The 25,571-nt window shown below is 52.8% G+C and overlaps 1 protein-coding gene across 4 annotated transcripts; it reads left to right on the forward strand.

The window, feature by feature from the left end:
• The first annotated feature begins 4,848 nt into the window (after positions 1–4,848).
• On the forward strand, positions 4,849–25,571 carry E2F2 (E2F transcription factor 2). 4 transcript variants are annotated; one of them, XM_033841430.2, is made up of 7 exons: positions 4,849–5,496; positions 10,904–11,009; positions 12,611–12,824; positions 13,655–13,813; positions 15,341–15,455; positions 16,885–17,077; positions 22,141–25,571. In XM_033841430.2, exons 1-7 carry the CDS (start codon positions 5,245–5,247, stop codon positions 22,407–22,409), a joined length of 1,308 nt encoding a protein of 435 aa, XP_033697321.1. In that variant the 5' UTR covers positions 4,849–5,244; the 3' UTR covers positions 22,410–25,571. The 4 variants fall into 4 exon arrangements, with proteins under 4 accessions (XP_033697321.1, XP_033697315.1, XP_033697326.1 ...); XM_033841424.2 differs by having other exon boundaries at positions 4,851–5,496; positions 12,611–12,830; XM_033841435.2 differs by lacking the exon at positions 4,849–5,496 and adding an exon at positions 5,716–7,747 and having other exon boundaries at positions 12,611–12,830.

Consider the following 25,571-nt stretch of genomic DNA (forward strand, 5'->3'; position numbering starts at 1 on the left):
CTTCTTAATGTCTAATGATATTGGGCACCTTTTTATGTGCTTATTGGCCTCTGTATGTCTTCTTTGGAGAATTGTCCATTCAAATACTTTATCTTCTCAATACATTTTGGTAATATTATGCCAAACGTGTTCACACACACACACACAGACACACACACAGAGCACATTCTCGTACCATCCCAGATTTACTTCAACTATCACAACAGCTCTATGAGGAAGCCATGATTTGCGCCACTTTTCAGGTGAAGGAACTGAGGCTCAGAGTAGTGCAATGATATGCCCAAAAGCCCACAGCTTACGGAGTGTCAGGGCCCAGAGTTTTACTTACTTAAGAAACATTCATATAGTATTTACTATGTGCCAGTCCAGAGCACCTGTGAACCTCACATTCCAACAGTTTTCCAGTGAAAGGATCATTATCAATAGCAGAACTTCTCTGAAGCAGCAACTTCCTTCTTTTTTTTAAAAAAAAAAAAAACTTTTTCTCTCCAATTACCAAAGTAACACATTTTAGAATAGTTGGAAAAGACTTTACAGAGAAGCACAAATATGATGGAGCAGAGATTTTTTCCTTCTTCCTTCCCACAGCTCTGATTTGGCTTCTGTCTGATTTTGGATTTATGTGAACAGGTAACACAGTGGGGAGCCCCAGAACAGGAGGTCTGTGCCTTCACGAAGTTTCTATCAAGCAATTTATATTTTGAAAAGTAGGGCTTTGAGTAGAAGGTATCAGAGGCATTTTTCAGGAGAAGATATACCAGGGATGAGGTACACCAGCTGCGATGGAAGCTTGCTTTGGTTTGGGGACTTTTCTAGGGCTTTTGGGTCTGGCTGGAACAGGGCTTTCTCCCTTACCAGCTGTACCGTCTCATTTAATGTCCCCCGTGCCTCAGCTTCCTCATCTGGAAAATGGGACTAAGCATCCCTAACTTATCTAGTTGTGGGCACACTCCTCCCACCCTCAACGATGCCTGCAGCACTGGAACTCTGGGTTCACTGGCAGAACATACCCTCCTTCAATGGGGTTGGTTCTGGGGCTGAGTTCTTTGTTCAGAATGGCTCAGTGGGCTTCCCTGGTGGCGCAGTGGTTGAGAGTCTGCCTGCCGATGCAGGGGACACGGGTTTGTGCCCCGGTCTGGGAGGATCCCACGTGCCGTGAAGCGGCTGGGCCCGTGAGCCATGGCCGCTGAGCCTGTGCGTCCGGAGCCTGTGCTCCTCAATGGGAGAGGCCTCAACAGTGAGAGGCCTGTGTACCGCAAAAAAAAAAAAAAAAGAGTGGCTCAGTGCCTTGGGAGATAGAGATCTGAGTTCAGATCCTGGTCAGATCCTGGTTCCTCTTTAACCAACCCTTGCTCAAATCCCCTACATGTTTGAGCCTCAGTTTCCTTCTTGTACCTACGTTATAGGATAGTTGGGAGGTTTCAATATAGTAACGCATGTAAAGTGCCTGTCTGGTGCTTTACACTGAGGAAGTGTTCAGGAAACGTGAGCTCGTAACACCATCATCACTTACTGCAGACCTACTGTGTGCCCGGCACTCTCAGGGAGGAGGACATGAAGGTGAAAACACAGCATGGGTCGTGTTCCCAAGGACTTTGAAGATGTCTGACTTCAGACTCTTTTTTCCTGTCACGCCACCATTTGAGTTGGGCCTTGAAGGGCGGGTCAGATTTGTCACTTGGGGTTGGGAGGGAGAAGAGGCCTTGTGGATGTGGAGCCATGGAGGCCAAGCCTGGGAAATGGGAGAGTGTAGGGCGTGAAGGGAAAACTGCAAGTATTTTAATTCAGTTCCATGTGAGGGCCTCTTCAGTCCATCTCACACAAATCTCAGTGAAAATATATTAAATACCTGCTACGCACCCCTCTGAGGACTTTATATCCAATCCCTTATGGAATCTTCACGGTAAATGGAAAGGTCACTTTGCCATTCCCATTTCAAAGATGAGTAATTTGAGGCTCAGAGAGATCCAGCAACCTGACTAAGAGCCCTACACTAGGAATGGATGTGGCAGGAATTCACGTTCAGGGTGACCCAGTGCAGATCTGCATCTCACACCTCTGGCAGGAATTAGTTCCCAGGCAGTGAAACTCTAAAGCCAGCCCCAGCTGCCTGGTTCTCAACTATGGAAAGCTGGCTCACGGCCCCCTTGCTGGCTCCCTTCTTTCGTCCCAGCCCCACCCTGCTACCCCCATTTCCCTTCCTGGCCCTGAGGCCCTGCTCCTTCCCCAAACCTATTCTGCCACAATTCCTTCCAGGTTCCCTCATCTGTAAAATGGGGTTAATAATAGTGCCTGTCCCAGAGGGGTGACGTGAGGATCAGAGGAGATGCCCAAGTGCTTGGAGCCCAGCACACAGTAGGTTCTGTAAATATTAACGATCATCATCACCATCATCCTCTTAATGATATCCCTGATGTCCTGTGACATCGGCTAAGTGGAAGCATTATCGGTATTTGATGGTTGAGGAAATTGATGTTGAGAGGTAGACCAGCAGCCTGTCCAGCGGCGCTCAGATGGCAGGTGGGGAGTGGGACTTGAATCTGGGCCTGCTGAGCCTCTGACTTCAAATCTCATTAACTTCTGCCACTCTTTGCTGGGAAGATGAATGAATCATTTAATCAATATTTATTTCCCATCTTCTGCATGCCACGCCAGGCCGTAGATGCTGAGGGGCATTCAGAGAGAGATATCACCTGGTCCCTTGAGAGAGCTTAGAACCCAACAGATAAACCAGGCATGAAAACAAAGCCTTGTTTTTTGAGGCAGAACACACGAAGGGTCCTAAGAGGGCGAGAGGCACTCTGACTGGGAGAGGGGAGGCAGGCAGGGAAGGCTTCCTGGAGGAGGTGATGTTTAAGCTAGGCTATGAAGCTTTTTCCCATGTGGCCACTAAGAAAAGAAGGCATCAGAGACACCATCAGCTGTGTGGGCAGGGCAGCAGCGCCTGGAGGCCTGTCACCAGGCTCTTCAAGGTGCAACAGAGCCTATGAGTTGAAGGTGAATGAAGGTTGTCATGATAAGTGTTTTCCAAAAACTTGTTGTAGAGGATGGCTGTGAGAAAACCACTGGGAGCACAACTGCATGTAATAAGCGTATAGGGACTTGCAGATGAATGTTTAAGTCCTTGGCTGTGGTGTTTAAAAATTCATTGCCTGAAAGGTGTGGCATACAGTATTTTGGAAAGAAAAATGAAGAATTGGTCAAGAAGACATGAATTGAAGCAAATGATGAAAATTAATATTTTAGTGAACACTGATCACCTCAATAAGTTATGTAGAAAAATACATGTTCAAATGGTTTTAATTGTTGGGCAATAAAGTCTATTTTCTTTCAAATAAAATAATAATAATAAATAAACTGGGCCATGAAAGACCAGTGAAATGTGTAGACAGGAGTAAAGGGGTCTGTGTACTGGAGATAAGGCCAGAGATGTAACCACAGCTGCCATTTCTTGGGGTTCCTTATGAACCACACTCTGTGCTGAGTGCTTTACATGCATTATCTCATGAGATTTCCCCACAACCTTATGAAGTGAGTGGTAAGGGATAAGAAAACCAAGCTCAGAGAGTTTACAAAACTTCCCTGGGGTCACACAGTTAGCAAAGTGGCCAGGCCTGGATTTGAACCCAGGGTTGTCTACTTCAAGGTCTGGGCTCTTCACCACTATGCATTATTGCTACCTCATCCTCCAGATCTGAGGATCAGGTATTAAGCTGGGGACTGACTCGGAAGGGCTCTGAATGCCAGGCTCAGCCTTGCATAAAAATCACACAGCAACAGGCAGGAATCAGCAGACCTGGAATTAAGAAGCAGCTTTTAGCAGCTCTGCCACTCACCAGCCAAGGTCCCTTCTCTGAGCCTTGACGTCTCTAAACTGGAGAGATGAGGAATGTAAATGGATTATCGGCAATGAGGGAGGGAAGACCCGTGACAAAAGGATTGTTGAGGAGAAGCCTGGAGATGTTCAAATATTTACTGAGTGTTGGGCTCTGGGAATACAACTGTGAACAAATCAGAACTGTGCACCCTGGACCCCCACCCAAGCCTGCAAGGGGCACAGCTTGGGAGAGCAGGGGAGGAGCCTCTTATTGGAACAAGCAAGGGCTCAGGACCGGGCCTGTCCCAGACTGAACTCAAATCAGCGAATCTCTCTGTGTGACCCTGGGCAAGTTACCTAGCCTCTCAGACTGTCCATCTTTACCACGAAGATCATCATTCCTCTTCTGACGACTGTTGGCTCAAATTAAATAAGATGTAATCATCTCCAGAGTGCTAGGCATACTGTGGGCACTCAGTTGACATTAGTACCCCCTATGAAGAGGTATAAACGTTAGGCTCCGTCCTCAGCCCCCTTGCCAAGAAAGAGAACAGTTTCCTGGCTTTCATTTTAGCGGGGGGGGTAAAACGATATAAATACCTATATGTTATCGTTGGCTGACCTATAATGCAAACTAGCAAAAGGTCTGTGGCCTGGGCAATGTAGTGCTGGGTCTGGGCTCAGGTCAAGACTCCGCGCCAAAATGTTGCCCCCACCCCCAGGGAATTCGGGCCCAGTCCTCAGCTCTGTGAGGGAACCACCCTCCCAGTCTGTTTCTCTGGCTGTCAGCGCGGGCGGGCGCCGGGCGACAGCAGCTGTGGCGTCCCCTTTAAGCATCCAGCTCGTGTTGCAATCACCGCCTCGGGGACGGGTCCTTCCGGGGGGTGGAGCCTGTGCCTGTTGCAGCGACCAACCGAAGCGCAGCATTTTCCGCGGGAGATCCGAATTTCGCGGCACGCAGTTTCGCGCTAAAAAAAAAAAAAAAAAAAAAGCAGAAAAAAAAAAAGCAGAGAAAAGCTCAAGGACTCGAGAGCGAGGCGAGAGGGAGTCGGTGCAATCGGTCCCCCTCCCCCGTCCGAGCGCAACGCGTTTCTGCTGAGCCCGTGGGCATCCCAGAGACCACTCCCGAACGGGGCCAGACCCCAGGTGCCGAAGCCTTAGGGGGCGCGGGGCCCTTGCTGGTCGCAGCAGCCCTCGCGGCGGGGCATCCCCTGGCCGTGCCGCCGCCGCCGCCGCCGGCGCGGGGCGATCTCCAAGCGGCGATCTCCAAGCACTGCCCGGCTCGGCGGCGGGCCAGGAGGGGAGGGTCCGGCCTTGCCCGGCCTCCGCGCCATGCCGCGGGCCGTGTGAGCCGCCGCGGGCTCCGAAGCCCGCAGGTGCCGGCGGGCGCGCCAGGCCCGGCTGGGGAGGGGGGCGCTGCGCTCGCCATGCTGCGAGGGCCGCGGGCCCTGGCTCCGGCCGCGGGGCCACCCCCCAAGGGGCTGCACGCGATGAGCCCCACGGAGCTGTGGCCGCCCGGCCTCAGCAGCCCTCAGCTCTGCCCGGCCACCACCACCTACTACACCCAGCTGTACCCGCAGACTGTGCCTCCTGCTGCGGCGCCGGGCACCTGCCTCGACGCCACCCCCCACGGACCGGAGGGCCAAGCTGTGCGATGCGTGCCTGCTGGCCGGCTGCCGGTAATGCTGGGGACCACCCCGCCCCCGCCCCCGCACCGCTTTCCTCTCTGCTTTTACGGGGGTGGGACGGGCGGGAGGGACGCCTGGGAGCTGTCTGAGTGAGGCAGGTCGAGTCTGGGGAGGGAGAAGGGGAGCTTTCAGCTTCCAGAACAACCCATTGCCCCAATATCTAAGTAGAAGAGCCTTTCATTTTCAGACTTGGGATGAAATAACCTCATCCATTGGGGTGGAATGGAATGAGCACTGGATCAGGAGTGTGGAGACCCAACGCCCTACGCCCAGTGCACCCTGTGACCTTGGGGAAGTCTACGGAGTCAATTTGCTGTCATTCATTCATTCTTTCATTCATTGTTTGGCCCAGAAACCAGTACTGGGCACCTGCTATTGTCCAAGCACAGAACTGAGCCTGGGGATACCATGGGGGCTTTAAAATAGGGGGAGGTCTCTCAGGTCCAGTTTGGCTGAGACGCCTCATTTTCCATCCGGCCAACTCTTTCCCAATTATCTGCCCTAGGTCCTCCCCCAGGCCGTCTTCTGTCCCAGACAGCCAGTAGCAGGTGCAAGGTGGGGGCAGCCCTCTGAGGTTCCTGTTCAGATTGACTGTTCTTTTCTCAAAGCGGCAGGACCGTTGCCAGGGAGGGCCCAAAAAGTGTGGTGGCGCCAGGCACAGGGTGTGTTTTTTGGGAGTGGAATTCCTGGAGCCCGTGAGAATCGAAACAACCATAGGGTGGGGTGGAGTTGGAAGAGCCCTGGGAGGTGGGGGTGATAGTTAGAGAGCCTGATTTCTGGTCCTGATTGCCGCTAATTCACTGTGTGTCCTTGGACAAGTCTTGGCCCTGGTCTGGGCGTCAGTTTCCTTGTCTTGAAAATGTGTGCGTGCACGGAGTAGCTGTGGGACTAACTCATCTCAAGTCTCTTCCAGGTCCTGGGTTTTGGAAGCAGGATCCAGGAAGGGGAGATGGGGATGTTGTAGGTTGGCTTTGTTGTGAGTGGTGAGTTAAGTTCAAGTACAGGGAGAAGACCACCCCCTCTGCCCTAGAGGCACTGATCTGACCTGTGTCAATCAGCAGGCTTGGCCTCCAGCCACCGCTGGCTGCAGGCAGAGAGCCCCACTCCCTGCTACTGGAATCCTGCTTTGCCAATGCTCAAGGCTTTAAACTTTCAGAACCCCTTCCTGTACATTATTTCCAACTAGGAGGAAGGCGGCAGGAGTGCTATTCCTATTTTACAAGTCAAGCAGCCAAGGATAACCGGGAGTTTTTACTTATCTTTAGTTCAGCATTTTACAGTCTAAAATAGTTTTCTACCCTATGAAGTGGATGGTTTTAGTAGCTCCATGTTGCAGGGGGAAACTGAGGCTCAGAGAGGGGATGTGACCTGTCCAAGATCATATAGGGAAATATATGACCCACAGGGCAGGTTATCATTATTAGTCTCTTCTCTGCAGCCTTGACTTTCCCCAGTACCACCTGATTTAGGAGCTGGGTGCCCCCAGGGAGGGTGCTCAGTGGTGGGCCCAGTCTCTCCTCTGGCCAGCTGCTTTCAGGAGACCCGGCAGAGTTTCAGTAACAGCTGTGGTTTTGAACTGCTTCCCTCCCAGAGGAGCTGAGTGCATCTGTCTGTACCTCCCTCCCGGAGGGGCTCAGTGATCACAGCAAGAATGGCTCTTTTACTGAATGCCTCTCGTGTGCCAGGCACTGCTTGGCACTCTTCACATTCCTTATCTTGGTCAAGATGCCAAGATGCCCGGGATGAGGTATCTTACAGATGAGGAACCTGAGCAGAGACATGAACTCATTTGTCCAAGTCCTACGCCAAGACGCGAGAGCATCTCTTTGCATCAGACCACCCTACAGGCCTCTGGGGCCCAGAGCCCCCTTTCCTGTCAGTCCCTGGCTTCCCTGTGCCCCAAAACCCGGTGGGCAGGCCTTGGCCCCCTGCTTACTCATTTTAACAGGGTGTGACCTGGAGCAGCTCCAAACCCAACCCTGGGTGTGGCCACTTGTTTTGTGCCCAGGCTGCAAAGTGCAGGGTGAGCAGGATTTGTTGGGGAACTGCTGTTTAAAGGGACCTTAGGCACTGCCCAGGGACGGTGACCAAGATCAACGGCAGAATGAAGGCGGGAACCCAGGTCTCCTCACTCCCTGACTAGAGCTCTTTCCGGCACCTCTGGAGGAGGCGTGGGATGTTCCTGCCCCAGCCGGGCACATGGCCTCACTCTGTGTCATTCCTGCAGGAACCTGTGAAGAGGGTGGGATTCTGCAGAGTTCTCCTTTTCTTTTCATTTGTCTGTCTTTTCCAAATTTCCTCTGAGAACCAGGGAAGAAAATGAACATTTTAATGAACAACCGTACAAGGTGGGTCAGATGAGGAAATGTAGGCTTAGGGAGGCAAGGCAGAGAGTCCCTCCCAGGCCACCACGAGGCAGAGCGGGGATCTGGAAGCAAGGCTCTCAACTCCTTCCACTGGCTCCTACCCCCACCGTCTAACTTAGGGCTTAGGAGAGACCTGGCTCCACTCCCTGTGTGATTTCCGGCAAGTCACTTCCCCTCTGAGCCCCGGTTACCTCACCTGGCTGCCTGCAAGGGGGTGGTGTCTGGGGCCTCTGGCCCTCTCACTTCTAGGGCTGCCTGAGGAAGGAGCTCCGTTCTTCTCTCTCGGGGTTGGCACGGTGGGCTCGAATCTTAACCAGGCCTTTAAGAAACAGCCAAAGGGTCTGCCTAAGAGGGCCAGGTTGGAGCCGAGCTGGCCTTTGCCCTCAGCACGTCCCTGACGCTTTTCAGCTCAGCCCTGAACCTCCCCCTCGGTGGTGGCCCTGGTGCATTAGTGATCGCAGCTCCCCCGCGTGAGCAAGCGCTTTGCTGCCCCCTCACTGAATCCTCCAGGAGGGAGGAGCAGAGCACCCCCTTTTACAGGTGCAGCTCAAGAGGTCAGCGGACTTGCCCAGCTCACCCAGCCTGGATGGGAACCCAGGCAGCTCTGACTCCAAGGCCTGTGCTCAGCCTCTCCTTGGTCCTTGTCCTCCTGGGCTTGTCCTCTGCCACTTCCGTTCTGCAGGCTCAGGCCCATCCATGATGAGCTGACTTTTCTCTGGGCAGTGCTCAGAGGTGTCAGAGAGATGTCCTCAGCTGGGGGACAGTTTGCTGCTTAGGGACCCTGACAGTGCAGGATAAGGGTGAAGGAGAGGAAGAAAAGGGAGGGGGCCAGTGTGTGTGTCTGTGTGAAGTAAAGTGATGGGGGCCGGTGGACATAACCAGGCCTCGGCTCAAATTTCAGCAAGTTCTGGGGCAACGTGTATGGCATGGAGCTGAACAGCCCAATACCTGGTTTTGGAGTCAGACAGATCTGGGTTCAAACTCTGGCTCTGCTCTTTGTCTGTGTGGCCTTGGGCACGTGGCTTAACCTCTATGAGTCTCCATTTCTTGTCCACTGAGAGAGAGTGCAGTACTGAGTTAGGACTGATGAGCACGTGATAGGCCCTGCACAGGTACTCCGTTCAAGGCCCTCCCCGCCTCCCTGCTCTGCAGGTAGTGAGGTTCTTCCTGGTGTGTTCTGTGAACTCAGTAGGGGCTGGCTTCCATCAGGTGAATGTGAGTGGGGCTGGGGAGACTCTGGGCTGCCACCCCTGCCTCAGGTAGAACTCAGCCTGACTTCCCTTCCTCTCCTTGTCCTGGGCTCACCAGGTCTCAGTTGCTTCAGCTGTAAAATTGGGATTCATGGCGTTGGGAAGATTCAGTGAGGTGATGAACATTGGGGCTTGGTCTAGGGCAGGTGGAAGGTCTCAGTGAATGATTAGGACTTTTCCTCTAAACAAGATGGGACTAGAGCAGGTCACTTTCCCTAGAATCTAGCATCTCACAGGCTGGGAGGTTAGAAAAGGAATATTTTCCAGAAGGACTTAAAGAGGAATGAGCAGGGAGATGTGGTGTTTGGATCATGTCCAGGTCTGGGTGGAGGTGGAGGGGAGGATCCTCTTATCCAGGCTCCTCCAACCCAGGAGCAGGGCTCCTCAAATCAGTCCAGGAAGACTTCCTGAAGGAGGCATGAGAAGGGGGAAGGGAGCTGACAGAAGGAAGAGCCATCACTACCTCCCACACGTGTCAGCCCACCTGTGCTCAGCAGCGGTTAGAAGTCTCAGCCCTGCTGAGCATGACCTCACCATCAAAAGTTAAAATAGACCTCTCTGTCCCAACTAAGGTAGGGGTGTCTGGGTGACTGGGGGAAGGGAAGAAGGAAATGAGCTCAGTGATCCCCAGAATAGTTTGTCTAGGAAGAGGCCGAGTTTGGATTTTAGGGAAGGGACTCTGCATTTCCTGAACACCTACTGAACGCTGAGCCACGGGTTGAGTGCTTTACAAACGTTATCTCCTTGAATCCTTACAACAGCCCCTGGCGGTGGGTATTTTCCACCCCATTTTACAGAGGAGGAAACTGAGGCTCCTAGATGTGGCGCATTTCCTCAAGTCACACAGCGAGCCCGTGAAGGAGCAGGGAGATTCATGCCTGGGTCCCTGACCTGTGCCCCAGTGCCCCAGCCCTGCCTCTGCCCAGCCCTAACAAGGAGAGAGGCCCCTTCCGGGCCAGCCCAGCTTCTGGGCGTAATTGAGGCCGGGTGGCAGTGGGGTGGAGAGGAGCAGATGGGTCTGTGGTTTGATTTCCCCAGCAGGTGTTTCCCAAGCTTGGCGGGAACAGGGAGGGGGGAGCAGGGGGACCTCAGCTGCTTGTCCTTAAGACACAGGGGAAGGATTCATTGTCTGCCCCTCTCAGCAAAGAAAGAATGGCAAATAGAGTCTATTCAGGAGGCCCTGGGGCCCTTGAGCTGGAGCCCAAACGGCGGGGTGGGGGATGTTTGCACTGCTTCCCGATGTGGACACCTCCCTGGGGTGTGGCACTGAGCCAGGAAGTCCCCTGGGCCTGGGCGGATGCCCAGCCCCACCCTGATAAGGGCCAGCTGTGAGCCTGTGATGGGCACCCAGTCTGGCTGAGCCAGCTGCTTCTGCAGTGGAGGTGCGGACGCTCTCCCCAGCCTGATGTGCTTCAGGCCCTCCCCTCTCCTTCCTCACTGTATCAGCCTGGGGGAGGGGGGTAGAGAGGCGGGTGTCGGGTCCAGTTATTAAGGAAGCCTGTATTAAAACCCAGACTGGCTTTGGTAGTCTCAAGTGCCTGAGCCTCGGAAGATGGGAGTGTTGTGTGCCCCTCAGAAATAGGACTTCCTTCCCCTGAAAGCTCATTTTTCAGGTCACTGATATTTCCTTACCAGGTACAGTGACTTTTTTCACCCAGGACTGGTGGCAAATTGAGGCAGGCGGTGGCTGCTGGTGGCCTCAGTGCTTTGGCCCCAAGTCGGGGAGAAGCTAAAGGACGAATGATTCTCAAACGCTGCCTCTCTCCCCTCTCTCTCCCCAAGGCCAAAAGGAAGCTGGACCTGGAGGGGATCGGGAAGCCTGTGGTCCCTGAATTCCGGACTCCCAAGCGGAAATGCATTAGAGTGGATGGCCTCCCCAGCCCCAAAAGTAAGCCACGCCAATGGGTTACCTAAGGGCAGGCTCAAGAGACTGGAGGTGGGGTGGGGAGGGGCAGAGGGCAGCAGCCCTGCCCAGATCACCAGGGCTAATATCTGTAGCACACTTTCTGGTTTACACAGCAGTTTCCTGTGCCTTCTCACTGGATCCTGCCAGGCAGGTGGATTATCCCCCTTTTACTGATGAGGCAACTGGAGACTCAGAGTTTCGGTGACTTACCCAAGGTCACACTGCTAGTCGGTGGAGTCAGGACCAGAGCCCAGTTTCTGCCTCTTGATATTTTCGGTCAATATTCTGGTTTGGGAGGGAGTTTAAGCAACTGCGTTAGGGAGGAATTCTAATTCAGGGGGACAGAGACCTAATAAAGAAGGTATGTTATTGGGTGGCAAGCTTGAGGGTCTGGTCAGGACTCTGTTCTCACCTGACTGGTCACTCCTCTTCTGTGAACCTTAGCTGTCTCATCTGCAAAGCAAGGCGCAGCTAGATCGGGAATAGCAAGAAAGTTTCCTCTCCAACTGATTAGTAGGGGCTGCCCAGAGCTCTTTATTGAAGGACCCCAAGTGCACTAATCAGTTAGTAATGTCTGCCATGAATGCAAAAATTGACAACACTGTCTGTGTGCCAAATACTTGCTGTCTATCTATTAAGGGATTCTAAAGTCCCCTTCTAGAGGAATCTGAGACTCTCTAAAATTCAGTTTCCACAACTAGTTTAGCCATTAACTTGCTATATGACTTGCAAGTCACTAGATTGCAAAAGTCTTCTTGTGGTTTAAGATGCTGCAGCTGAGATGTGGTCTTGTGACATCGACCTCATTAAGAAAGGGACCTTTTTCATGAACCTGCCACATGTGACATAATAGGACTGATTCCTCTCAGATAATCATTGCATGACACATAGAAAGAAAGAGCAAGTCTGTATGTCAGTGCTGTATGTCAATTATATCTCAATAAAACTGGAAGGGAAGAAAAAAACATGTCTATAAACATGTTCTTGTCATTCCCTCCCTACCCTAATTCCAAATTCCTCACATAACTGGCAGGATAGGGTAATGGTTAGGAAGGGAGACTCTGGAGCCAGACTGCCTGGATTTAAGTCCCAGCTTTGCCACTTTCTAGCTGAGTGAGTTGAGCAAGTTACTTAATCTGTCTGTGCCTCAGTATTCTCACCTGTAAAATGGGGGTGGTTACACACCAAACTTATAGGGCGCTGTAAGGATTAAATTTGTTATATATGGAAAGTGCTTAGAACAGTGAGCTACACACAGTAAGCATTTGTTGTTGTTAGTGGTGGTGGCGGTATGGCTGCCCTGAGCTTTGGTGGAAAGGTGCGAACCAAGAGTTAGAATATTTGGTTTCCAGCCTCGACGCTGCCCCCGATTGTGAAACCTTAAGCAAGTCACTTTGCCTCTCTAGTTATCAGATTCCCTGTTTGAACAATGGTGGTGAATGACCCCCTCCCTCCCAGTGCTCTGTAAACTGGAAAGTGGGTGCTTACATGGAGGGTGTAAACTGGAAAGTGGGTCCAGGTCAATGGAGGAAGTCCCCCAGGGGGCCCTCTCTGAGCAATGGCTGAGCGCCTTTCCTCGTCAGCCCCCAAGTCGCCTGGGGAGAAGACTCGCTATGACACGTCGCTGGGGCTGCTCACCAAGAAATTCATTTACCTCCTGAGCGAGTCTGAGGATGGGGTCCTGGACCTTAACTGGGCTGCTGAGGTGCTGGACGTGCAGAAGCGGCGCATCTACGACATAACCAATGTGCTGGAGGGCATCCAGCTCATCCGCAAGAAGGCCAAGAACAACATCCAGTGGGTGTGAGTGCCTGGGCTGGGGCCGATGGCACCAATGAGTGCGCGTGCTGTGGGTGGAGCCAGGGGCAATACCCTGAGGTTGTGAATGTAGGGGGCGGGCCTGAGAGCAACATCCAATGGGCACAAGTGCTGGCGGGGGAAATGAAGGGCAACATCCAATAAGCTTACACGCTGCGGGTGGAGCCAATGTATTTACGAGGGGGACGGAAGAGCAGGTGTATATGCTGAAGTAGTATTAGGAGAGCATGGCAGGGTCAGAGAATGATTTATAGGACGTGTAAAGGCTAAGAGGACCCCAGATCCTCTTCAGTCAGGGGTCCCAATATTGCCCTCTTCTAACTTAGGGAAGTCCTCTGGGATCTGCGCAGTAGTAACCCAGACTCCTTCCAGCTGAGATATAAGTACTACAGACTCCGTTCCTCACTTCTATAAGGTCTTAAAGAACAGACCTGCAACCCCTGGCGTGAACTCTAAGAGAACGCAGGCAGAGAAGTCCGGAGTGAGGTCACTCCAGCTCCCTGCCATTTGGGGGAGCCTGGGGCATAGGGTGGGTAGAGTTGAAAGCCCCCCAAAAGTGGTGTCAGGCCCTGACTTGTTTCTTTTCCCTAGCCCAACCCCCAAACATCAAGTTCCAATCCCTGGCAGCTCCCTGGGAGCTAGGCAGGACCACTGATTTGTACAAGCCAGGAGGCACCATCATAGACCATGTGAATGGCCTCTTCCTGGAGTTTTGCCCACATCGTCTGTGCAGCTTTGCACAGCAGCCCTGGGGTTGGGGTCCCTGGATGTAGACTGAGACTGACACTGGGGGACTGCTCTGTCCCCAGAGGCAGAGGACTGTTTGAAGACCCCACCCGGCCTGGGAAGCAGCAGCAGCTGGGGCAGGAGCTGAAGGAGCTAATGAGCATGGAGCAGGCCTTGGACCAGCTCATCCAGAGCTGCTCTTTGCACTTCAAGCACCTGACGGAGGACAAGGCCAACAAGAGATATCCTCTTTGGTTGGGAGGAAGGGGTCCGGGAGCAGGGGGCCTGTTGCATGCTCATAACTACCCAGAGTTGATGCAGTACCTCCCTGCAGGGACTGATCCACCCTAGGGGTCTCGCATATCTGTTTCTTCCTTCCTCAGTGGCTTTTCCTCTTGGGTCTCTTGAAGTTACTTTCTCATTATAAAAATAAGACAAGTACATTTCTATAAATCTGGAAAATGGAGAAAAGAAAAAAGAGCTGCCACCCGAACACAGCCATCATTCCTTAGCTACACACAGGGTGTGTGTTATTTAAATACTGTGTGTACCTGCTGTATACAACGTTTTATATTCTGCTTTTCTCCACTTAGTGTACTACCATAGGTGGTTTTTATGTTGTTACATGTCCTTCCTAACTATTTGGTTGGTCCACATGAAATTGCTGATGTTGCAGTTTTGTATGGTTTAACATCATATATATTTTTGTTTGTTTGTTTGTTTTTGTTTTGCCACACTGCACGGCTTGCAGGATCTTACTTCCCCGACCAGGGATCGAACCCGTGCCTCCTGCAGTGGAAGTGCAGAGTCCTAACCACTGGACCGCCAGGGAATATTTAAATGGTTTGAGAATGTCCTACTCAGACCACTATGGTTTGTTGATAAGGCCTAGAATGGGCATTTAGATCAATGCTAGATTTCGGTTTTATAAAGTGACATTGTGATGAATATCTTTATTTATTTTTATTTTTTTATTTTTTGGCTGCGCTGGGTCTTTGTTGCTGTGCCCTGGCTTCTCATTGCAGTGGCTTCTCTTGTTGCGGAGCACGGGCTCTAAGCACGCAGGCTTCAGTAGTTGCAGCACATGGGCTCAGTAGTTGAGGCACATGGGCCCTAGAGTGCGCGGGCTCAGTAGTTGCGGCACTCGGGCTCTAGGGTGTGCGGGCTCCAGTAGTTGTGGCGCACGGACTTAGTTGCTCTGCAGCATGTGGGATCTTCCCGGACCAGGGCTCGAACCCGTGTCCCCTGCATCGGCAGAAGGATTCTTAACCCCTGTGCCAATAGGGATGTCCCAAATATCTTTATAGATAGAAACTTTTCTCAAGTTTTTTACTTATTTCCCTAGGTTAGATTCCTAGGATTGAAACAATGAGGTCAAAGAGCATAGACTTTGCAATGGCTTTACATATACTTTTTGCAAATGGTTGGACCATCTAATTGGTATTTGGATCTGACCTTGTATTTCTGGAAGGATAGTAGGCATTGTGAGAAATATAAAGAAATAAGACATGTCTTCCTGCCCTCTCAGAGCTAAAAATCTAGCTTGGTAGATGAAGCCTTTATGTAAAAAGCTGATATAAGGCAGCATTTTTTTTAATGATTCATACCCCCATTTCTAAAGGGGTCCAAGGTAGTTTATGAGATTAAAAGAACAGGTTACAGTTTTGGAGTGTTCAGAGTCTTTGAGAGGTGGGTTAGATCCCTTCCGAGTAGGCCGGGAGTTTTAATTTTGACCAGACAGTCACTTCTCTTGACTCTCCTGCCCCTACACTGGCCTACGTGACTTACCAGGACATCCGTGCTGTGGGCAGCTTTAAGGAGCAGACGGTGATCGCTGTCAAGGCCCCTCCGCAGACGAGACTGGAAGTGCCTGACAGGAGCGAGGTGAGAGGGGAAGCATTTAGTGGAGAGCAGGGTTAGGAACATTCCAGACAGCTCTGCAGTTTCCGTTCCTGGCACTGCCTAGTCCGAAGCTTCCCTGGTCCATGCTGGTGGCCATGGCAAGACTGATGGTCTCCAAGCTGGGGCAGAAGCGGCGGAAGCTGGAAAGGGCATCAGGCATTAGGTACCAGCTGGAGAAAATCTCTGTTCCTGGTTCCTCTCCGCATCCCACCAGCCCCTGCGTTCCCATGCGCAAGCACACGTGCACTCACGCACAGCAATGTCAGTACTCACAGTAATCCTTCCATGTTAACCTAGTTTAAAGACCAAAATTCTTACACTCTCTATGAGGCTGTCTGTGCTCTGACCTCACCCACGTCCTCTCGCATGCTGACCCCCTTCTGTCTCTACTTCAGCCACACTGAACTGCCTGCCGTTTCCCCACCACACTAAGCTTGACCTCAGTACAAGACCTTCTCACACGCTATTCCCTCCAGCCGAAGTGCTCTTCCCTCTCTCTGCCTGGTTTACGGCTATTCATCCTACAGGTCGCAACTTGAACATCACCTCCTCAAGAAGCCTTCCCTGATTACCTCCAGACTTCATAACCACGTGTTCTTTTCCATCGCACTTAACCTCCATTTGCCGGGATATATTGGTGATTACATAATTATGTTCTGCTTCATCTGTTACAGTGTAACCTCCACAAAGCCGTGTTCCACCCATGTGGTACCCCCAGCCCAGCGTCTGATAAGGGCTCCAGAAATAATCTGTTTAGTGGAAAAGCATTAAGCTATATAAGGCCCATAGGGGCCGGCAAAGGGACTGCCTGGGCGCAGGCGTGGACACCTGAATGCGATCGGCAGCGGCATGTGCGTTGCCGGTTGTGGCTCAGGCTGTGGGTACGAGGTGGGCAGGAGGCAAGGGCAGGAAAGCCAAGTGTCAGTCTCTTGGTTACAAATAACAGAAAGCCAAGTCCGACTGGCTTAAGTGAGGGGGACCCGGGGGGAACCAAGTGACAGGTCCAGGGGGAGATTTGGGGATTGCAGGCAAGGCTGGATGCAGAGGCTCAAACCGTGTCGTAAAGGTGGCCTCACACTCCATCTCACTCTGCCATTTTCTGGCCAACTCCGTTCCCAGGTGGGCTCTCCCCTTACCGTGGCAAAGATAGCTTTTATGATACCAGCTCAGGCCTGAGAGTGGGGGAGGAGTGATTGCCCAAAGGAAAATCAAGGCACTCTCCCTAAAAGAAGGGGGTCTTGGGGCCAGACAGATGTCTACCACAGACCACATGGGGCAGGCCCAGCACCCAGCTCAGGAGCCGAGCGTGCTCATGTGGACGGTGGGAGCCTCATGTGTCCGTCCATACCCACTGAGCCATGAGTAAGTCCAGCTGCCCAGAGCCATGACCTGGCTTCTCTTCCTTCTCCAGGAGAACCTGCAGATATATCTGAAGAGCACGCAGGGGCCCATCGAAGTCTACCTTTGCCCAGAAGAGGTGCAGGAGCCCAACAGTCCTGCCAAGGAGCCCCTCCCCTCCACCTCCGCCCTCAGTCCCAGCCCTGGCCCCACCCAGCCCAGCAGCAGCATCAACCCTGGAATCACGGAATCCACGGCATCCTCAGGTGAGACCCTCTGTCCAGAGGGACAAGGGATGCCGAGAGGGACCAGCCTTAGAGTTTCCCTCCTCCTTGTCAGCATTTGTTGGGTACCTACCTTCTACCCAGCAGCAGGGGATACAGTCCTTCTCCCACACACGTGTGCATTGCCCTTTACACTTTATAAAGCACATGCACGTTCCTTGTCTCAGTGGGGAGACTGTTGCTGCTCTGGGCAGAGGAGCGCCTGGGTTTGAATCCCACCTCTTCCACTTACCAGCTATATGATCTTGGACAAATTACTTTACCTTTCTTTGCCTTAATTTATGCATCTGTAATTTGGGCATAGTAATTAATAGTATCTACTTCATAGTTCGTGAACATTAAATGAGTTAATATAGGTAAAGCATTTAGAACGGTGCCTGGCAATAACTGTTAGCTATTATTATCATTATTACGGCCACCGCCACCAGTACTGCTACTTCTGTAACAGCTCCTAACGGCAGAGCTCCTAACACTCAATAAGCCCATAGTAAATGGAAATTATAGGTTTTCTGAGGAAGGCTCAGCACTTTCTTAGGAGATAATAACTAAGGTGTTTTAACCACGACTGTGTACCAGGTACATCCATTATCACATTACTCCTCACAGCGGTTCTTGAGGTAGGTTTTATTGTTCCCAGTTTAGAGATAGATAAACTGAAACAGAGGTGATGGGACCTGCCCAAGGCCTCCTAGCTGGGAGGCAGCAGAGCTGTGTCTTGAACCTTGGTCTCCACACTCTAGCCCAGGGCTCTCTCCACGAGGCACAGAACAGATCAAGGAAGGACGGTGGCTGGGAGGTGGGTGGTAGAGCTAAAAGCTGTCTATGCCGGGCAGGAAATAGTATGAGGCCGTTGCCAAGGAGTAAAGAGGTGGGAGAGTCCCCGAGGTCTCCCCAGGGAGACTGGGAGTTGGACAGGAGTAGAAATGGGAGCCTATGAAGGCCCCTCCCCCAGAATGGTTTTTGCCCTTTACTGAGATCAGGTTAGATCGGCAGGATCCTTCGAGGCCATGTAGGCCAGTGTTCCGCTTTTGTTTTCTTAGCAGCAGAATTCCCCTAAATAGAGCCCTAGTGTTTTAAACAAATGCAGAGCTAGAACTGGTCTGGTGGAGGAAGCTTTTTGTGTGTGTGGTGGTGGAGGCAGGTGTCCACAGAACCCAGATTGCATTCCATTTCTTTAACTCAAGGGTTAATAAAACTATTGCCTGCAGGCCAAATCTGGCCTGTTTTTATATGACCCATGACCTAAGAATGGTTTTCACATTTTTAAAGAGTTGGGGGTTCGGCGTAGGGCAAGTGACGGTGTGACAGAGACCATACGTGTCCTGCAAAGCCTAAAATACTATCTAGCCCTTTACAGAAGTTTGTTGACCCCTGATTTAACTCAACACTTCATTTTACACATGAATAAACTGAGGCCCAGAGAGGACAAGTGACTTTCCTAAGGTCACACAGCAAGTTAGTGGCAGAGCTCAGACAAGAGCCCAGACTCCTAGTTCTTCTCTAGCCATCTCTCCTGTGTTCCAGCCCAGTCCCAGGACCAGGGCTGTCCCTGAACCGACCATCTGTCCCTCCGGGAACCTCCCAGTGCCTATCTCCCAGTCCAGACCTGTGCCCCACCCTGTTCTCTCTCCTCCTCCCACACTCTGCTTTCTCGCTGCTCCACTGTCAACAAGTGCACGGCTCTCCAGAGTTAGAACCTTCAGTTGTCATCTGAGACCTTGGGCAGAGGTGGAGGACCCTACCTCATAAGCAAGGACAAGGATTTTACCTCAGTTGTACAAGTTAAGAGGCTGAGGCCCGAAAAGCCTAGATAGAGGCTTACGGAACAGTAGGCGGAGGGGCCAGCCCAGAAGTCAGCTCTGTGCCAGGGCCCATGCCCTTGCTGCCCCTCTTCGCCCTGGCCACGTGGTCTCTTAGTGATGTCCCTGCTGAAAGGAGCAGGAGGAAGTTTTCCAGAAGGTGTACACACACACACGTGCACTCGCACGTGCTCCATGTTCTGGCCTAAGATACAAGCACCAAGATACAAGCACCAAGGGCCTGGTCCAAAGAGGAGGCCACTACAGTCTTAGGACCCAGGCTCCCATCCTAGTTCTGACGCCACCAGGGGAATCATTCTTGTTTGGGGACCTCGTTTCCCTCATCTGTAATGGGACGAATCTGAACCTGAGTCATTGAACATCTCTCCGGGCTGTGACTTTCTGACTTAAAACTACATGTGGCTGAGGGCACAGGAGCTGAAGTTGGGACGCTCGAGTGTGAGTCTGCATCTCACCTCCTTTGATGGGGTGACTGTGGGGGAGTCACTTTAACCCCTCTGAGCCTCTGTTCCCACGTCTCCAAAAAGGGGGACACTAAATAAAACTCCCTCATGATTATTGGGTGCGTCTCAGGTGATGATACAGCGTGAATGTGACTTTTTAAAAGCTTGTGTGAACTGGACACCTGTTATGTGTGGGTTTGGAGATATTTAAGTGAACATGAGCCATTCAGGGTGCAGTGGAGGCACAGATGTTACAAAGAGCAGTTCTCTTCTGGATGTGATACAGTGAGACAGAGAAAGAGGGAGAGAGAGAGGATGGATGGATGGATGGAGGGATGGATGGGAGGGGTCGGACCTGAGGTAAAGGCTCTCACATGTGATAGCTCAGTTACTGCTTCCACAACTCAGGGCGGTGGGTCCTTAGTTTTCCTACTGGGAAAACTGAGGTGCCGGGTCCCGTAGCTGGTGAGGGGCTGGGGACTGAGCCCACAGCCTCTTCCTCACTCCCAAGCCAGGCCTCGTACTCTAACACACGCAGGCCTCTGCGATGTGCTAAACAAACACTTGATTGTTTTTCATTCAAATACTACATTTAGTTGGCTTCTCTGAGCTTCAGTTTCCTCATCTGTGAATAGACATAACAACAGTGCCTCCCCCTGGGGCTTCTGGAGTGTCCAAGAAGGTGAAACAGGCCTCTCCTTGAGATCAGAGCTGACGGAGTAAGCCCTTGGGAAATGGGAACTATTTTTAAGGACAGCCTGCAGACCAGCTGTTCTTTATCTGCACTTACCATTTAAGCCTCTCAACAACCGGAGGCAGGTATAATCATCATCCCCGTTTTAGGGTGAGGAAACGGAGACCTATGAACGTTGTCGCTTGTCCACAGTTACTCAGCTAGCTCGAGGTTGATCAGGCGGTCTGGCACACTGACATGGTTGTATTTTCAAAGCAATGCTTGGCTGGTAAGGAGCGACCCAGATGGTGAGATTCTGGGCGTCAGGGTGTATTTGGCAGGAGATTTCCGGCGCCCTGCTCCACGTGCCTGTGTAGGGAATCACGTCCTTACCTCTAAATGGAAATGAGCTGGTGTACTGAAGAGTAGGTGATAGCCAGTGTGTCTGGAGAGGTGAGCGTGAGCTATGGGAGGGAGGCGGGAGAGGGACCAGGAAGGAAGGCCGGGACCAAGTCGCGCCGGGCCTGCTCAGTCCTGGTGGGAACTTGGATTTTATTCTAAGCCACTTTTTTTTTGGCCGTGCCACTTGGCATTTGGGATCTAAGTTCCCCGACTAGGGATCGAACCCGCGCCCCCTGCATTGGAAGCGCGGGGTCTTAACCACTGGACCGCCAGGGAAGTCCCTCTAAGCCATTTTTAAGTCACAGCACAGACTGCAAAGGCCAAGAGTCAAAGCAAGGTGACTGGTGAGAAGGCTTCTGCAGGGGCCTGGGTGAGAGGAAGGGGCGAGCCGCAGATCACAGCAGCGGGACTGAAGAGAGACGGGGAGCTTAGAGGGTTGATTTGGTTGTGGAGGTGACCGAACCTGCTGCTGGGTCAGATGCGGGGAAATGGCAGGATTACAGGTGATTCTTGGGCCTTCTGGCCTAAGCAACTGAGTGGGCGGGGATTCATTAAATACAATGGGGGAAGACTCAGGTTTGGTGGAAGCCCGGGAGTTTGGTTTTGACGTGCTGAGTTCTGACCTACCATAGCCATCAAGTAGCGATGTAGCAGGAGCCCAGAGCCGGGGGGGGGGGGGGGGGGGGGGGGGGGGGGGGGGGTCTGTGCCAGAGGCATCCACTTGGGGGCAGTAGATCTGGAGACGGATTTCAAGCCATGGGGCCCGCTGAGATCACCTGGCGAGGAGTGCAGCCAGAGGAGAGAAGAATCGGAGGATGGAGCCCCTGGGCTTCAGGGCTTAGAAGTTGAGAAGACGAGGAGGATCCAGGAAAGGAGACCAGGAAGAAGCAGCCAAAGAGGTAGGAAGAAAACCAGGAGAATCTAGTACCTCCGAAGCCAAGTGAAGATGTTTCAAGAAGAAGGGTGTGAACGACTGCATCAGATTCTGCCGGAATGTCACATGGGATGAGGCCAGAGAACTGACCCCTGGATTTAGCAACATGGAGGGCACTGGTTCAGACAGACCCCAGGTTGGAGTGGGTTGAAGTGTGAATAGTGGTGGGGAAGTAGGGAGTGAGCACGGGTACCTCTTAAGAAACTTCACTGTGAAAGGGAGCAGTACAATGGGCTGGTAATTGGAGAGAGTCATGAGGTCAGGGGAGAATGCTCTTTAAAGATCAGAGTTATTAGGGACTTCCCTGGCAGTCCAGTGGTTAAGACTCCACGCTTCCAATGCAAGGGACGTGAGTTCGATCCCTGGTCGGGGAACTAAGATTCCACATGCTGCATGGTGAGTCCAAAAAAACATAATAAAGATAAGAGTTATTAGAGGATGTCTGTGTATTGACAGGAATGATCTAGGAGAGTGAGAGGAATTGATGATGCAGGAAAAAGACATAGTGACTTCAGGGGCCAGGACCTTGATGGTGAAAGCGGGTAGGGTGACTGCAGAAGCTGGGGGTGGGTGTGGAGACAGGAGAGGGGAGGGGAGAGAGTGTGGGTGAAGGAAGGGGGCTGCTGGAGCTGGGGCGGGAAAGGGCAGGGTGTCCTGTGCTGTCAGGCGTGAGCCAGGGTAGGAGAGACCAGAGGCTGTTTTTGTTCTCGGAGGTCTGACCAGAGGCTTTCGGGCACCAGCATCAGACATAACCCTTGTCGATTTGTCTCCAGCACCAGCGCTGACGTCCCAGCAGGTCCTGCCACCACTCCCGCCGTCCCTTGTCCCCCTGGAGGCCACCGACAGCATGCTGGAGCTGCCACACCCACTCCTGCAGCAGACAGAGGACCAGTTCCTGTCCCCGACACTGCCGTGCAGCTCCCCTCTGATCAGCTTCTCCCCGCCCTTGGACCAGGACGACTACCTGTGGGGCCTGGACGGCGGGGAGGGCATCAGTGACCTCTTCGACACCTATGACCTTGGGGACCTGCTGATTAACTGAATGGCCCCTGCCTGCGCCCCGGCAACCCCTCCAGTCTCTACCTCCTCACAGGCAGACTGACAGGCCCTCTGCCTGCACAGGATGTGACACGAGGTGCTGCCCTCAGGGTATGGGGGTCCCCCCTTTTCCTTTCCTACCTACCACCTGCCGGCCAGTGCTGTCGGGGGAATGTGGAGGATACGGGGAAGGAGCCTGTCAGGGGTTGGGTCCTGTCCTTCTTCATGGAAACTGGGCCTGGGAAGACCCAGCCAGTCTTCTGACCTCTGATCTCTCATGTGAAGGGCCACAGGGGAGGTGACCAGGTCCAAGGAGAGTTCCCGCAATTGCCTTTAGAGGGGCAGTTAGGACCCTCAGTTTATCAAGAAGCACTTAATGCCTTTGTATTTATTTCAGGTTGAGTATTGTTTGTTTGCCTTCCCTGAGTTTTAGCAGGGAGGTTGTTCTAGTTCCTAGGAAGACGTCTCCTCAGACAGGTCCAAGGGCAGGCCGGGGCTTGCAGGGGCCCAGGCCAACTCCCTGACTCCCCCCAGCAGTGGGGGACCGGGCCTCAGGGGCCGTCCAGTCTGCTGGAATGCCAGTTGCACTTCAGCCTCCTAATTCTCTCGAGCGGGGGCTGCGGGATTCCTGGTCTCCTCTGTCCCAGAGCTGGTGCCAGGGAGTCAGCCCAGAAGAGCTCCCGGGGAAACTGGGGCACGAACATGGAAGCAGCTGTCCGCTGCTGTGGGCACCTTTCCTCCGTTGTTGCCTCTTGCTGGGACAGGGGCTGTTTTACACTGAGGACCTGGGCGGTAGAGACAGGCCCGCTAAGGACAAGGGTGAGCAGAAAATAAGAAACTGCCAGGAAGCACCTCTGCTGGGAGCTGCTGGTATCGTCCTCCCCTGCCCTGGAAGGATTTTTTTTTGCCGCATCTGTTGAAGGGGGTGATTCTTTAAGGACCTCCCCTTCCCCCCAGCTCTCACACAGACCCCCAGGGACAGAAGTGACCACGGCTTGGTGGCATCACAGGATGCTGAAGGGGTGACAGGGAGCGTCTCCATGGCAGACCAGACATTGGCAGCTAATGGGGAGACGGGCTCATGTTACCTCTTCCGGCTTAGGGTCCTAAGAAGGTCTTTTGGCCTCACCCCATCCCCCAGAGACTTGACCATCCCACATTGTCCCCGTAGCCCAGCTGGGTATGGGGCAGTCAGCTCTCCTCCCCCGCCCAGCTTGGGGTGGGTGGGGGGCTCTGGGCTGAACCAAGGCTGTACCTTCCTGAGAGAGGCAGCCAGGGGTGGTGGTCTGAGAGACCCACCACCCACCCTCAGGGAGCTAGGTTTCCTCAGGGGCTCAGCTGGGCAGCACTTTTATTTTTTTAAGTTTGTAGCATTAAGTTGGTCTCAAATATGAAGTTGGCTCCATGGGATTGCTCCTGAGCTGACCTACTGGCTTCTGAAGCTTGGAAGGTGGGCTTCTTTGGGGGTGGGGTCCAATGTGAGCTAATGCCCAGCCGGGGACAGTCAGGCCTTGTCATTGGCTCAACTTCCTGGGTCCCCAAGTTAGTGGCCTCTCAGGAATGGTCACAGATACCCTGCTCTATAAACAGGGCTAGTTTTGTTGTGCTTTACAGAAGTGACTTTGGTCTCTACTCTATAAACACTCACAGGGGTCTCAGCCGAAGGCAGTTTTGAAGCCCAGGATGCCTAGGGCCAAGGGACCACCTTGGCCCTTGGGTGGGGGGAAGGGGTGCTGCCTGGGATGTGGTTTGGGGCGGGTGGGGCTGGAGATGGCATGGCTGTTGTGAGGTCTCTGCTGGGCTGCCATCTAGCCATGCGCCATCATATCTGAGGACAGAGCTGTCTGACTTCCATGCCTTGGGCTCTGTCTAGAGCTTTCTCCTAGAATTAAATCATAGAAAAGGGAAATGAATTTAATGGTGAAGTCCAGCCAGAATTGAAGCTCATTCCCCAACGCCCAGCCAAAGGTCTGGACAGAGAGGCTGTCCCTTGGGCCCATGGCCTATATCCAGAGCAGCTGGCGACCCCGCCATCCTGTCCCCTCCACACCTGTCCTGGCCCAGTGGCGGGATCACCAGGCCAAGCCTCAGGCTTGGTGTAGGAAACAAGCTTGTGCCTCTTTCTTCCCGATGATGTCTGAAACCTCCCAAGTTCCGTCAAGTACTTTAAGAAGCATTTTGAGTGGAATTCCCTTCAGGGCCCAGGTAAACTTTAAAACCAGGGTAGAAGAAAAGCCAGTTTCTTTCTGAGGTAAACTATTCCTGCCAGGAAATTTCCCAGCCGCTCTGGCAGCCCCCACTCCACCCCCGTCACTCATGTCCCCAGGGGCATCAAAGGCTCAGGGACTCCCAGGAACCCAGTAGCATTAAATTGTGCAGTAGACGGGCTTCCCTGGTGGCACAGTGGTTGAGAGTCCGCCTGCCGATGCAGGGGACACGGGTTCGTGTCCCGGTCCGGGAAGATCCCACATGCCGTGGAGCGGCTGGGCCCGAGAGCCATGGCCGCTGAGCCTGCGCATTTGGAGCCTGAGCTCCGCAACGGGAGAGGCCACAACAGTGAGAGGCCCGCGTACTGCAAAAAAAAAAAAAAATTGTGCAGTAGAGTTGGAGATTCAGAGAGATTTCTTAAAACCAGAGTAGCATCTCTCCTCCACAGCCACGCTATGGTCTGAGCAGTGCGGCTACAGGGAAGACGAGGGGGAGGGCAGAGGGTGTTAAAACTGGCTGGAGCGTGGTTTTGACTTTATTTCCTCTTTCCAGGTGTTCAGCCTCAGTTCTGCGCCGTGTTTAGTTTTTAGTGAAAGAGTTTGGGTGCTCCTGCGTCCAAGCATTGTGTGGCTTAAAGCATGTGAAGTGAAAGACTTTTGGGGTTGTTTGCAAGCAGATTTCTGGTTCTCATCACTGTGTCCTGAGGTCCCCACCTCATCCTAGGACCCTAGCCTACCATGGGGACCCTCGGTGAGCAGAAGCCCAGCCAGCCTGCTGGCTCCTGGGTAAGTGCTGAAGCCTTGCATGTGTCTAGAGGGACCCTGGTTTCTGTGCTGGGATTCCATGCGGGTCACTCACCTCTGGCCGGGTTTCTGGTTTTGCCGTGTGTCCTGCCTTGACGAGCACCGTGTAAGCCTCCACGTGTTGTGATGATTGGGCATTAAATGACAGACTTGGG

This window comes from Tursiops truncatus, chromosome 1 (assembly GCF_011762595.2).
Source record: "Tursiops truncatus isolate mTurTru1 chromosome 1, mTurTru1.mat.Y, whole genome shotgun sequence".
NCBI lineage: Eukaryota > Metazoa > Chordata > Mammalia > Artiodactyla > Delphinidae > Tursiops > Tursiops truncatus.